The sequence below is a fragment of the Aedes aegypti genome, chromosome 3, assembly GCF_002204515.2.
Source record: "Aedes aegypti strain LVP_AGWG chromosome 3, AaegL5.0 Primary Assembly, whole genome shotgun sequence".
Lineage (NCBI taxonomy): Eukaryota > Metazoa > Arthropoda > Insecta > Diptera > Culicidae > Aedes > Aedes aegypti.
Window position 1 is genome coordinate 69,722,286 of NC_035109.1, and position 12,962 is coordinate 69,735,247.

The 12,962-nt window shown below is 43.3% G+C and overlaps 1 protein-coding gene across 1 annotated transcript in view; it reads right to left on the bottom strand.

The window, feature by feature from the left end:
- The window catches only part of LOC110677739 (PAX-interacting protein 1-like), a 36,120-nt gene that overhangs the window by 4,297 nt on the left and 18,861 nt on the right, over positions 1-12,962 (bottom strand). Inside the window, exons 3-6 of the mRNA XM_021848995.1 lie at positions 5,702-6,775; positions 5,362-5,633; positions 5,191-5,293; positions 1,224-5,142 (exon numbers count right to left, since the gene is read on the bottom strand). Coding sequence (XP_021704687.1) covers positions 1,224-5,142; positions 5,191-5,293; positions 5,362-5,633; positions 5,702-6,775 — 5,368 coding nt within the window. The remainder of the gene's footprint in view (positions 1-1,223; positions 5,143-5,190; positions 5,294-5,361; positions 5,634-5,701; positions 6,776-12,962) is intronic.

The window sequence follows — 12,962 nt, forward strand, 5'->3', positions numbered from 1 at the left end:
GACGCAGACAAGCGGTCAAACTGTTCGAGCCCATCTTGATGAGTTCGGCAGTCTGTATCGTTCCACGTTTTGCCGCGTATCATGCTGCAGCATTGCAGCCCGCGCTGCATTCTTCTCCTCCAAAACCTCCTGGCACTCCTCGTCGAACCAATCGTTTCTTGAGCTCCGTTCCACATATCCGACAATGCTTTCGGCAGCATCGTTAATGGCTGCTTTGACTGTCCTCCAGCAGTCCTCAAGAGGGGCCCTATCGAGTTCGCTCTCATCCGCCAACACTGCCTCAAGATGCTGCGCGTACGCATTGGCGACATCCGGTTGTTTCAATCGCTCGTGATTGTACCGAAGCGGGCGTCGGTACCGTTCATCATTGATGACGGACAGTTTTGGGCGCAGTTTGACTATCACCAGTGGTCGGAGTCAATGTTAGCGCCACGATAGGTTCTGACGTTGGTTATGTCGGAGAAGTGTCGTCCATCGATCGAAACGTGGTCGATTTGCGATTCTGTCTGCTGAGGTGATCTCCAGGTGTACCGATACGGGAGGCTGTGCTGGAAATAGGTGTACGAATGGCCATGTTCTTGGAGGCGGCAAAATCTATCAGTCGTAGGCAGTTCTCGTTCGTCAGCCGATGGGCGCTGAACTTTCCAATCGTCGGTCTGAACTCCTCCTCCTGGCCAACCTAAGCGTTCAAATCTCCTATGATGATCTTGACATCGTGGCTTGGGCAGCGATCGTACTCGCGTTCAAGCAGCGCGTAAAATGCGTCCTTGTCGTCATCAGTGCTTCCGGAGTGGGGGCTATGCATGTTGATTATGCTGAAGTTAAAGCTTTAACTTTAACTTCAGCACTTCGTCATAAGCTTGTCGTAATGGGATTCAATCGATTCCGTGATGTACTCTTTCTCAGCTTTTCAATCTAATAGTCCATCTTAATCATATGGCTAACGGATGTTAACTTTTCTTTTAGACACTTTTTCAGAAAGATTCTATAACATTCCCAAAAAAAACATTGTCCTGAAAACCGTTCCAATCATTTCATTCCCCAGAAAACCAATCACCAGAATCAATTATTTCCCAGCAAACTTTATACCTACTAAGTTTCAAAATAATAATCATGAACAAGGCTTTTTTACTTATTGTACCATATTAGGATGATGGTGTTTCCCCATAAGATAAAGCCAACCAAAAAAAAAGCTAAGGAAATACCAGAAAAAATATACTCACTCATCAAATGCATGACCAGGTTGTAATCGATCCGGAACGGAGAATTCAGATTGAACTGCTGATACTTGGGCCCGTCGCACTGCTGCATCGCGGTCAGATTGCCCAGAAGAATATCACTCAGCCAGACCGTATTAACCGTCGGAATGTTCCACTCCTTGGCGTACTTATACTTCTGATTGTCGATCCGTTTGCAGATCAGCACGGTGTTCGATTTGCTGAAGTACGGTGTCATCTTGGCTCCCGATTCTTCGATCATCTGTTTTATGCGGAGACGCTCTTCGCCTTCGAAGCCCGTGATGGACATGTTGTGTTTGGTGGCCGGTTTCTGGTTACCGAAGATGGAAGGCGTCGGCAGATGGAGAGCTTGCCACGGTGGGAGCAGTTGTTTCTGCAGGACAATGTCGTTTAGCCAGTAGCTAGTGATGCACCGTTTGGAGTCGCGAATGGCCTGCATAACGACACCATGGCGCTGCGTTCTACAGAGGACATGCGTAACTTTGGGGCTATAGTACTGCTCTATTTCGCCGCCATGTTTCTTGATTACCGTTTTCCAGTCTTCGATATCGTTTTTGTGAGTTTCGTCGTACTCAATTATGAAGAAGGTGCAACCCAGCAAGAACAGCTCCGGGTGTAGTTTAAGGTTCGGATTGTGTCCGTAGTATTGCGGTCTTGGCAGTGGGGCTCGTCCGGGGCTAAAGGGCGGAGCACCCTTCATAGTGGAAGGAGATTGTGGAATTCCAGGGGTTCCCGGAGGTACTTGCTGAACGATTTGATTCACAACTGTACCTACAGGAGCTCCCGAGTTGGTAATGTTACCCAGAGTACGACGTTGCTGCTGCTGCTGTAGAGCTAGTAATTCTTGGGGTGAACGAGGAGTCATGGTTTGCTGTAGAGCTGCATTGTGCTGAGCAGTCATCAATCGCAGAGTTCCAGCAGCAGATGGTTCAGCAGCCGCAGCTACTTCCGGGATATTAGGAACTACGCTGCCATTAGCTCCAAGGCGATTGCTCAGCATATTGGCTAAAGCAGTTTTAGTTTGGTTCTTCATTTGTTGCGATCCCGGTGGAACATTGGGATCTTGAGGCTGACCAGCACCTGGTGGTCCCACAATTGTTTGCTGAACAATAGTGGCCGTTCCGTCACCAATTACATCCGAAGGAAATGCGCCAGCTCCTCGAGGGGAAATTGCCTGACCTTGTTGGGGTTGCCCAGGGACGCCTTTTTGAGCTTGCTCACGTTGGATCTGCATTTGAATGAGTCGGTGCTGTTGTTGCTGGCGCTCAAGTTGCATTCGCTGCTGTTGCTGAGGCGAAACGTTTGGATCCACAGGGAACTGATTCATAGGGCTGCCCGGAGGAACCACATTTTGTTGAGTGATTGGGCTAAGTCCTGGTGCTCCTGGACGAACAGCTCCTTGTCGAGCAGTTTGCTGCTGAATCCACTGCATTTGCTGTTGCTGATTCAATCCTGGTGGCATAGGACCTCTGTAGATGATCTGCTGCTGACGAATGCCTGGTTGAGCTCCGGGATGGCCTGGTCTTGCTTGGAAAGCAGCAGCTTGCTGTTGCCTCAACATCTGACGCTGCTTCGCTTGCAAACGATCAATGTACTCCTGGCGGCTAGCAGGATCCAGCTTTTGCAAAGTGGCATGCGTTTGCGGATCTAACTGGATGAACTGTCTCTGAACTTGAGGTCTTAACGTAGATCTAACGAACTGTCCACCCGGTTGACCGGATACTTGTTGTCCAGGAACTGCAGCTCCAGGTGGAACGATCGTTTGCTGAATGATCGTGGCACCAGGAGGGATTCCTTGTGGCGGTTGGGAAAACTGCTGAATTGGTGACTGATTCGGTTGATTTGACTGCTGAATAGGACTTTGAGGGGTCCATTGTTGTTGTTGACCCGTGGATTGCCCGGATATCAACTGCTGCTGAATGATTTCACCATTGGGACCTGTCTGTGTCAGTATTTGTCCGCCATCCATAGATTGTTGCGTTTGTGGTGTTCCTGGACCAACAATTTGCTGTTGTACCACCATGCCTTGGATATTTTGCTGACCTGGTTGCTGGAGCAATTGATGAACTGTTCCTCCACTGGTTGACAGCGTTTGTTGGATGATTTGCTGCTGGGGTTGGCCAGTTTGTCCGCCCTGGATCGGTTGCTGAATAATCAACTGTTGTTGTTGGGACTGTTGCTGCTGTTGTTGCGATAGCATTTGCTGCTGAATAATGGTTTGCTGTTGATTGGGTGCCATTTGCTGTTGGACTACAATGGTTTGCTGTTGTTGTTGTTGCTGACCCTGTTGTGGACCAGACATCATTCCAGGACCAACTGGTGTCATAATTTGCTGTTGTTGTTGCTGTTGCGGACCTGGCATGCCCTGTTGTTGCAAAGTTCGTTGCTGAATTTGAACAATGTTTTGTCCCATTGCAGAGCCGGATTGGACTGGTTGTTGGAGCATTTGTTGATTTTGCGGCTGTCCCGGAACTGGACCAGCCCCACTAACGATGATTTGCTGACCTTGCTGTTGTTGCTGCTTCTGCTGCAAATTTTGCATGTATTGGATTCGTTGCTGTTGAGTCATGGCTTGCATTTGACCCGGAAGAGGTCCCGAGGAGGAAGTAATGATTTGCTGCTGATTGCCGCCCTGATTGATAATGACAATATTTTGTGGTTGTCCTCCAGGTTGACCACTGGTTGAAGGCCCTTGCAACACCTGTTGCTGCACAATGCGCTGCACAATCTGCTGTTGTTGAGGCTGCTGACCCGGTTGCAATCCAGAACCACCAGGCTTTTGCATTTGCTGTTGCTGTAGAAGCTGTTGTTGCGATTGTTGTTGCTGCTGCTGTTGTTGTTGATTCTGAGGTTGACCCACTATCAGCTGTTTTGTTATATTTTGATAGTTTCCGGAAGAAGAAGGATGAATGATGGTTTGTTGGATAATTTTTGGTTGCTGGCCAAGACCACCCGGAAGTTGCTGGATGTTCTGCTGTTGGATCATCTGGCCACCTTGACCAGCCGGTTGACCAGGTTGGGTAATCTGCTGTTGAGACAGCGTCCGCTGTATCATTACGGGTTGCTGCTGCTGCTGAACCTGACCAGGTTGCTGTCCCGGAAGCTGTTGTATCGTCTGTTGGCTGATCTGAAGCTGTTGTTGCTGCTGTGGCTGCCCAAGTTGCATTTGCTGCTGTTGTTGTTGCTGCTGCTGTTGCATGCTCGTGGGAGGTCCCTGATTGATAGTTATCTGACGAATTATCTTTTGCTGCTGGATTTGCTGCGGCCCATTTGGTCCTTCCACGCCCGCGGTAAGGTTTGACATGATTTGTTGGATTTGCTGTTGTTGTTGGGTTTGCTGTTGTTGCTGAAGGTTTTGGCCACCTTTGAACACGACCTGGATGTTCTGTTTTGGTTGACCGGCCTGTTGCTGCTGAATAACCTGCTGTATTATCTGCTGATTTGGTTGTCCTTGTTGCATGGATATTTGATTCTGCTGAATCAGCTGCTGCTGGGATTGAACAGACTGCTGTTGCTGATGTTGATGCAGTACTTGCTCTTGCTGCTGAGACTGAATGATTTGCTGTTGTTGTTGTTGTTGTTGCTGCTGCTGCTGTTGTTGCATTTGCTTTTGCTGCTGTTGCAACAGTTGTTGCTGTGCCATTTTCTGCTGTATTTGATTGACGTTGTGCTGTACTTGTTGTTGCAAGGTTTGCTGTTGCAAATTCTGTTGCTGTAGCTGAACCTGATTGGGTTGCTGCAAGACTTGTTGCTGTATCTGCTGCATTTGCTGATGCTGTTGTTGCTGAAGTTGGACATTTTGGAGCTGTTGTTGTTGTTGCTGCTGCTGCTGCTGCTGCTGTTGCTGTTGAATTTGTATTTGTTGCTGTTGCAATTGCTGTTGTTGTTGTTGCTGCAATTGTTGCTGTTGGTGCATCTGCATCTGTTGCATTGAAGGTTGCATAGGCGATTGATTTGGTTGCTGCATCTGCTGTTGTGATTGCTGTTGTTGTATTTGTTGAGGCGGATGCTGTTGCGGCTGCTGTTGTTGATGTAAAGTTTGTTGTAAAACAATACTGTAAAAAAAAGGAATAAGAATTAAGATATTGTACCTAATAAACAATAAACAGTAAAATTTCGATACCTTTGTCCTTGAATGGTCTGCTGCTGCTGCTGTTGCGAAAGTTGTTGTTGTGAAATTTGCTGCTGTTGGAGCTGTTGAGGAATATGTTGCTGTTGTGGATGTGGTTGTGAAACTTGCTGTTGTTGCTGCGGTTGCTGTTGCCCTTGATTGGCAATCTGCTGAGATGGTTGTTGCGGCGTTTGCTGTGATGGCTGTTGTAATTGAACTTGTTGTATCGGTTGTTGCTGCTGCTGATGCTGTTGCTGAGTATTCTGCGACTGCTGCATTGTAATCTATGCAACAATCGATGTTTATTGAAACACGTGTATATGTAATAAATGTTAATGTTAATATTTCTTACCTTTTGAAACTGTTGCTGGACTTGCAACTGAGATTGTTGCTGTTGAAACTGTATTGGTTGCTGCTGTTGTTGTTGTTGAGATGTTTGTTGATTTTGGATGAGAATTTGCTGCTGTTGCACAACTTGATTGATGGGTCCGCTAGGTCTGTTCTGATTCTGCGACGACTGTTGTATTATGTGTTGCTGTAGATGCTGCTGCTGTTGTTGTTGCAAATGTTGTTGAAGTTGTGCTTGTTGAGAACCTGGTGGCCGAACGAGTCTTGGCCCAGATGTTTGCTGCGAATTCTGGAAATTCGGCTGTATCTGCTGCTGGGGAGACTGTTGCTGCTGTTGAGAATGAGGTTGTGCTGGTTGCTGAACTGGTACCGCTTGAACTGGGGTCGTAGGTCCTTTCTGAGGTTCTTGATTCACAGAGAGACCTTGTGTCACTGGGATTTCTTCTTCTTTCTTTGTGTTGCTACTTGTCGGAACTTCAGTCTTGGCAAGATTTTCTTCGAAATCGAATCCAATTATATTGGATAGAGCTTTTTCTGGTTCCGCTTTTTGAGCGGGAGTTGCAGGGCGTTGCACTTGTTTAAATATTCGTGGAGTGATAACCAATCGTGGATGATAGGATTCACTTGCTACGAGGTTCTTCACCTTCAGACACTCAGTAACCCAATCTGGAGTGACAACGGCTACGTCGGTAACGGTGATAGCCTTAGCGTAGATCGACCCTTTGGTGTTTCCACTGATGAGGTGAGTTGTCTGCTTGTCAAACAGATTCCGCACGTTACCTCCGTTGAAGGTGATAATAGCGTACAATTTCTTCAGATCACGGTTGTCCAGCTGAGTTGCGGCAAATGTGAGATTGCTGAACAGTGCTGACTTCAGCGGGAAATAGGCCTTTGTTGACACCAGACGACCGAGGCGGATCGATGCTAGAACCCACGCTTCTGTTACTGATGGAACGTCGTACAGTTCCGCCGCTTGTGTTATATCGTTTTCATCGTAATTTGCGCCACAAATTACGTGCGTAATAAAATCCATATACGAGGAGATTGATGCGCCGCCATCTTCAAGTAATTTGGCGATCTGTCGTGAAGTATAAAAATAATGATTGTTTACATTCGTTATATTATGTGTTAGAATCGTGAGATCAATTCTCACAGAAGTTCTTAGGCATAATGGTAGTAGAAATAAGGGGTACATGCTATGCTAGCCAATCGACAAATCTCCTCTGAGCTAAGTGGTTCGTGCGTCACTGTAAAGGCTACAAGGGGGTGCCCACAAGGTGGGGTACTTTCACCGTTGCTTTGGTCACTGGTGGTGGACGAGCTTCTAGATAGCTTAGAAAGGAGAGGCTTCGAAGTGGTAGGATATGCAGATGACGTGGTCATCATTGTACGAGGCAAATTTGAAGACGTTATATTCGAAAGGATGCAGCTAGCTCTTGATCATACCTTTTCCTGGTGTCAACGAGAGCAACTAGGAATAAATCCTTCCAAAACCACCATCGTACCTTTCACAAAACGTAGGAAGGTACAATTGACATCCCTTCTCCTAAACGAAACACAACTGACTTGCTCAAAGGAAGCCAAATATCTTGGTGTCATACTTGACTCCAAGCTAAATTGGAATTCACATCTTCAAACAGTGGTGCAAAAAGGCCTCTATTCACTCTGGGTATGCTCCAGAGCACTTGGTAAGAAATGGGGCCTGAAACCAAGTATGATTATGTGGATCTATAAAACCATTGTTCGTCCTAGAACAACTTATGCTTCTCTTATCTGGTGGCCTAAAACAAAAGAGGCTACGGCAAGGGCAAAGTTAAACAAAATCCAACGTATTGCCTGTATAGCAATTACTGGTGCAGCATGCAGTACACCCACCTCTGCCTTAGACGCGATGCTTAATCTGCCCCGGCTGGATCAATTCATAAAGCTGGACGCTGAGAAAAGTGCGTTGAGGCTGAAACGAACAAAAACCCTACTATCAGGTGATCTTACGGGTCACCTCAGTATATTAAATGAATTTTCTATAAATCCAATTGTAGAAAAGTGTAGTGACAGGATGGAAATGGTAGTCAACTATGACATACCCTATAAGGTGATCATGTCTTCTCGTCAAGAATGGGAAGAAGGTGGACCCAACATCCCTCCAGGGTCTATTAAATTCTACACAGATGGTTCCAAAATGAATAATCTGGCAGGTTCTGGAGTCTACGCATAGCATACCATAGCATAGCATAGACTGACTGTACATGTCAATGGTTGCTACTCCGTGATTGATCAGAACTGGTAATAATTGCACTGCGATCCAAATGAATAAGGGATGGGAGTTTCCGCTTACTCTCGGAGTGCAATTTTAGCAGATCTAATATTATTGATCAATAACGGCGCCGGCCAAGTCCTTACAGTCAGTTGGGATAGGAAAGGAATGTTAGGGTGTAATGATTGTTGCTTCTAAAGACCGAGAATACCTCTGCATCTCCACAATCACCACGGGAAGGGTGTTTATTAGTGGAAAAGGAAAAGATCTGGGAGTCACCTTTGGTCGGTGATGCGATCCATGGATAAGGAGGAAAAATACGATTTATACCTTAAGCTAGTTTTTAGTTTTGTCTCAAAAAGTTTTTGGTAGAAGATTTAAAATAAACGTCAACATCTATAATGTCGAACCATTCAAAAGAAGTTTTTATTAATGGCGAAAAGAGAAAAATATATGCGTTTATTTTAAATTATATGAAACAGGAATAATGCCGACACTTTTAGTGACGAACCATACATAGTTTGTTTGAAAATTATATTAAAGTATTATTGAACATTTATGCCTCAAGAAGAAAAGTCTTTGGTAGAAGTTTTAAAATAAACCTCGACATTCATAATGTCGAACAATTCAAAAAATATTTTAAGTAAAGTCAAAAATTTTATATGTATATTAGAATTGTATGAAACAGGCATAATGCCGACACTTGTAGTGACGAATCATACAAAGTTTGATTGAATATTACAAAAAAAGTAACGCTTTCATGAAAAAATGTGTTATCATAAGCATGAAACGAGCTCACCAGTTGGTAATCCATCCTCGACTGAACACGAATATCTTTTCGCACTCACACAGCGCGAACAGCAAAACTTCTCGGCGCCCCGAAAACGAACCGTCTTGCTTGGGCTTTCCAAAACACTGCCCAGCAAAACCCGCGAAACGGAAACCAAACTCCCGGCGTCTCGAAAACGAAGCGTCTTGCTTGGGCTTTCCAAAACACTGCCGTGCTGGGCACGCGAAACAAAAAAACAAACTCCCGGCGTCTCGAAAACGAAGCGTCTTGCTTGGGCTTTCCAAAACACTGCCCAGCAAAACCCGCGAAACGAAAACCAAACTCCCGGCGTCCCGAAAAAACGAAGCGTCTTGCTTGGGCTTTCCAAAACACTGCCCAGCAAAACCCGCGAAACGGAAACCAAACTCCCGGCGTCCCGAAAACGAAGCGTCTTGTTTGGGCTTTCCAAAACACTGCCCAGCAAAACCTGCGAAACGAAAACCAAACTCCCGGCGTCCCGAAAAAACGAAGCGTCTTGCTTGGGCTTTCCAAAACACTGCCCAGCAAAACCCGCGAAACGGAAACCAAACTCCCGGCGTCCCGAAAACGAAGCGTCTTGTTTGGGCTTTCCAAAACACTCACTGGCAGGTTCTGGAGTCTACGGACCCCGAACAAAAACCTCAATTCACTTAGGACAGTGGTCTACAGTATTTCAGGCAGAAATATATGCTATCTTAGAATGTGCGTTACTATGCCTGAAGAGGAAATACAGACACGCAAATATATGTATTCTCTCCGACAGCCAAGCGGCTCTTCAGGCGCTTAACACTTACACGTGTAACTCAAAACTAGTGTGGGAATGCATTCTAGCTTTGAAAAAACTAGCTCTCTGCAATCGAGTTAACCTATATTGGATCCCAGGGCATGCGGGTCTAGAGGGAAACGAAATTGCTGATGAGCTGGCCAGAAACGGATCTGCTAATAGGTTCACTGGCCCCGAGCCATTCTTCGGAATATCAGACAGTTTCTTAAAAATGGAACTGAACAACTGGCTGGTTAGCCAGACCTCATCAAACTGGGATGCATCTCCTAATACGAGTCAGTCAAAAAGGCTTGTAAATATAAACCCAAAGAAAACCCAACAACTATTAGGTCTCAGCAAAAGGGATCTCAGTTTATACACTGGTCTAGTAACAGGACACTGCCCCAGCAGATACCATTTACAAAAGATCGGTGTTGTTCAAAACTCCAACTGTCGCTTCTGTGACGATGAGCGAGAAACATCAGAACACCTCATCTGCTATTGCAGTGCACAAATCCATCGTAGGTCCAGGATATTTGGTAAGCCCTTCTTAGAGCCTGCCGATATAAGGATCGCAACCCCCAGCAATGTTATAGGATTTATTAAGCTAATTGCACCAGACTGGGGGAATTCTCACACTGCAGCTTAGGACCATTATTTCTCAATAATAAGGTGTTCATGAGCTCAGAAGTACATAGATCATTTAGTGACATACATGTCACTGGATGATGTATGTACTATACATACAGTAAAAGGGGATATCACAATAGTTCAAGTTAATTGGACGCAGTGATTCAACACCCGACAAAGAAGGAAAAAAAAGGGTGGATTTGCAAGTGAAAATTATTTTGGAGACCTTGCGGAATGTGAGGATGAAAAAAAATAATAAACTGGGTAAGAACAGATTGAACATATTATAACGATCAACTTTGGGATTAAGGTACCGTGGGGCAAGTGGGTAATGGAATTCGCATAGTTGAGATTCTTTAAATTCTAGAGACTTAAAATTGAAACAAAAGAGGTCGTGTATATTTTTTAGCTTGACTCCCACCAAATATAAGCAGCATGCTGAAATTAATTTTTATGAAAAATTGAAGAAAAAAATACAGAAAAAGTTTTTGAAAAATGTCTCCTTACTTTTCATTTTCCCTAAAAGTGGGGCAAGTGAAAAGTTTACCGTTTTGAACAATAATTTCAAAAAGAAACAGTTATATTCACGATTTCTATTAGCTTTAACATTTGTTAAGGCTTCCCAATGAACAATAACACAAGTAACATGTAAACAAAGAAAATGTTATTCTTTTCACTTGAATTTTCTTCTGTTCAGTTATGTTAGTTGAAATGATTCGACAACATTATAACTGCAACATTTCCAATGTTAGTTCTTACATTATAGGACAGCAATTGCATTTCTGCTCTGTAGAATTTCCACCGCTCGTTATTTGTTTTTGAGAAAGTCGAATATGACGTCGGGTAACTCTTCGGGAGAAATCAAACGGAATTCTTCAATAACGTATTTAGAATATTTTTTATGCGGATAGACCTATACCCCATTTTTATGTTTTGAACTAGTTTACATAGACATTCCACGAGATTTCCGTGTGTTCTCTAATATTGCAACTTTTCAGTCAACGTCTTCCTTTTAATTAGCTGCCCGAAGTAGACATATTAATATTGCAATGTTTGGCAACATCTTTTAGAGAAGTTCCATGATTTCTAATAGCTTTTAACGCTTGAGTATAGTGTTTCTTGAATTATCAGCACGTTATGTTTTTCTATGATGATTGCGAACCATGTTTACTTATGGTTACTTAAGTACGCAAACTCAAAATCAATCTTTTTTTTTTTTTTTTTGTCGGTAGCGATAGGGGTAGTACTGGCACTCTTAATCTACCCTAAGCTCCTTCCCAGCGTTTGCTTTTATAAGCCTCTATTGCGTTCATCACACAGACGTTCCTAAGCAATGTTGCTCAAATGGTCACTGTGTACCCTAGCAGCAATCAGCCCTTACCGTAGTAGTTTTGCAGTCTAGTACTTTAGACTACTATCAAACTATGATAAGACCTGAAATGCTACTAGAGTGGTTAAAGTGAAGAACGAAATAGTTTTATTAAAAGGTCCTCATTCCCCATTTCATTTCATCACTCACTATCGTCACTTTTATTTTCGACACTATCACGTTTATCACCGATTATCACTCATCAACTTTCGTAATACACTTCAGATATACTTTCCATTATATCACTTTTCACACCACACCATTTTTATATAAATTCATTGTTATTAGCATTCACCATCTGTTAGCATTACTAAGTAATTAAAAGATATTCAATTTAAATGTTTCATTATTTTTGTTGCTGTAGAGTCATTACAATTCAAACTACAATTTAGCACTATCAACAAAGTTACAGTAAAACAAAATCACTTCGATCCATTTTTCTGCACTCGCTGTCATTATTAACACTTTTATCATGCATATTTGAAGAACTAGGCAATAATGTTTATATTCAGAGAAATGATTGCAAAATGCATTATGGCCTTTAATAAATTAGTAGAGTTCACATCATTATACATCATTATTATTATATTTTTAACAAAACTATCAGAATCACTTAGAATTTCATTTTCATATTTTCATCACCATAGATTTTATTATAAACACACTATTAGCACCAACACAATCACTAAATTTAATAACAAGTGTTACGCGCAGTTCCACCAAACACCCATTCTTTGTTGCATTATAAAACGATTGATCACACGTTAGCTTCGAAACTTAACAACCATTACTGATTAGTACAAAGGATGCTACAGCTCGTGGTAAACGAACTGAACCATCAACAACCAGCACTGGTTTATAAGTAACTAATGAGCCCTGGCGGTCCCTCCGTTCGAAGAGGACCTGATAATATGCCGAAACATATTAACAGATCCTCCGCCTGAATGCAGCCGTTTCATGATAAATCATGAACCGTTAGAGGTGTGCCAAAGTATTGGGAAGGTGATATGTTTCACAGACGGGTATTATTATGGCGCACCTTCTACTTTGGCACCGTCAAACCCTGTGATCGTGGCCAGGGAAGTACGAAAACTCAAAATCAATCTCTAATGATAAACTTTTCACTTGCCCCACCTGATAAGAAAATTGACGGTGTTTAAATTTAGTTATTTTTAGGTCTACGTCGAAATAATTCTAAAACTTTTTTATTGCGGTTTGAAACTGTCACAGAGGACAACTAAGAAGTGGTACAGGAAATTATTTTCCGCAACTTTTTTCCACTGAAAAAATTAAAATAAGATTGTACGCCGCCAACTTGTTATGGAGTAACAGTTGACAAATTAATAATTTTTCGCTGTATTATGCAAAAATGGCTGAAAAATCTCAGAAATCTCTTACCTATCGTAATGTTCTGAATGGCCTCAAAGGTTTACGCATGAAT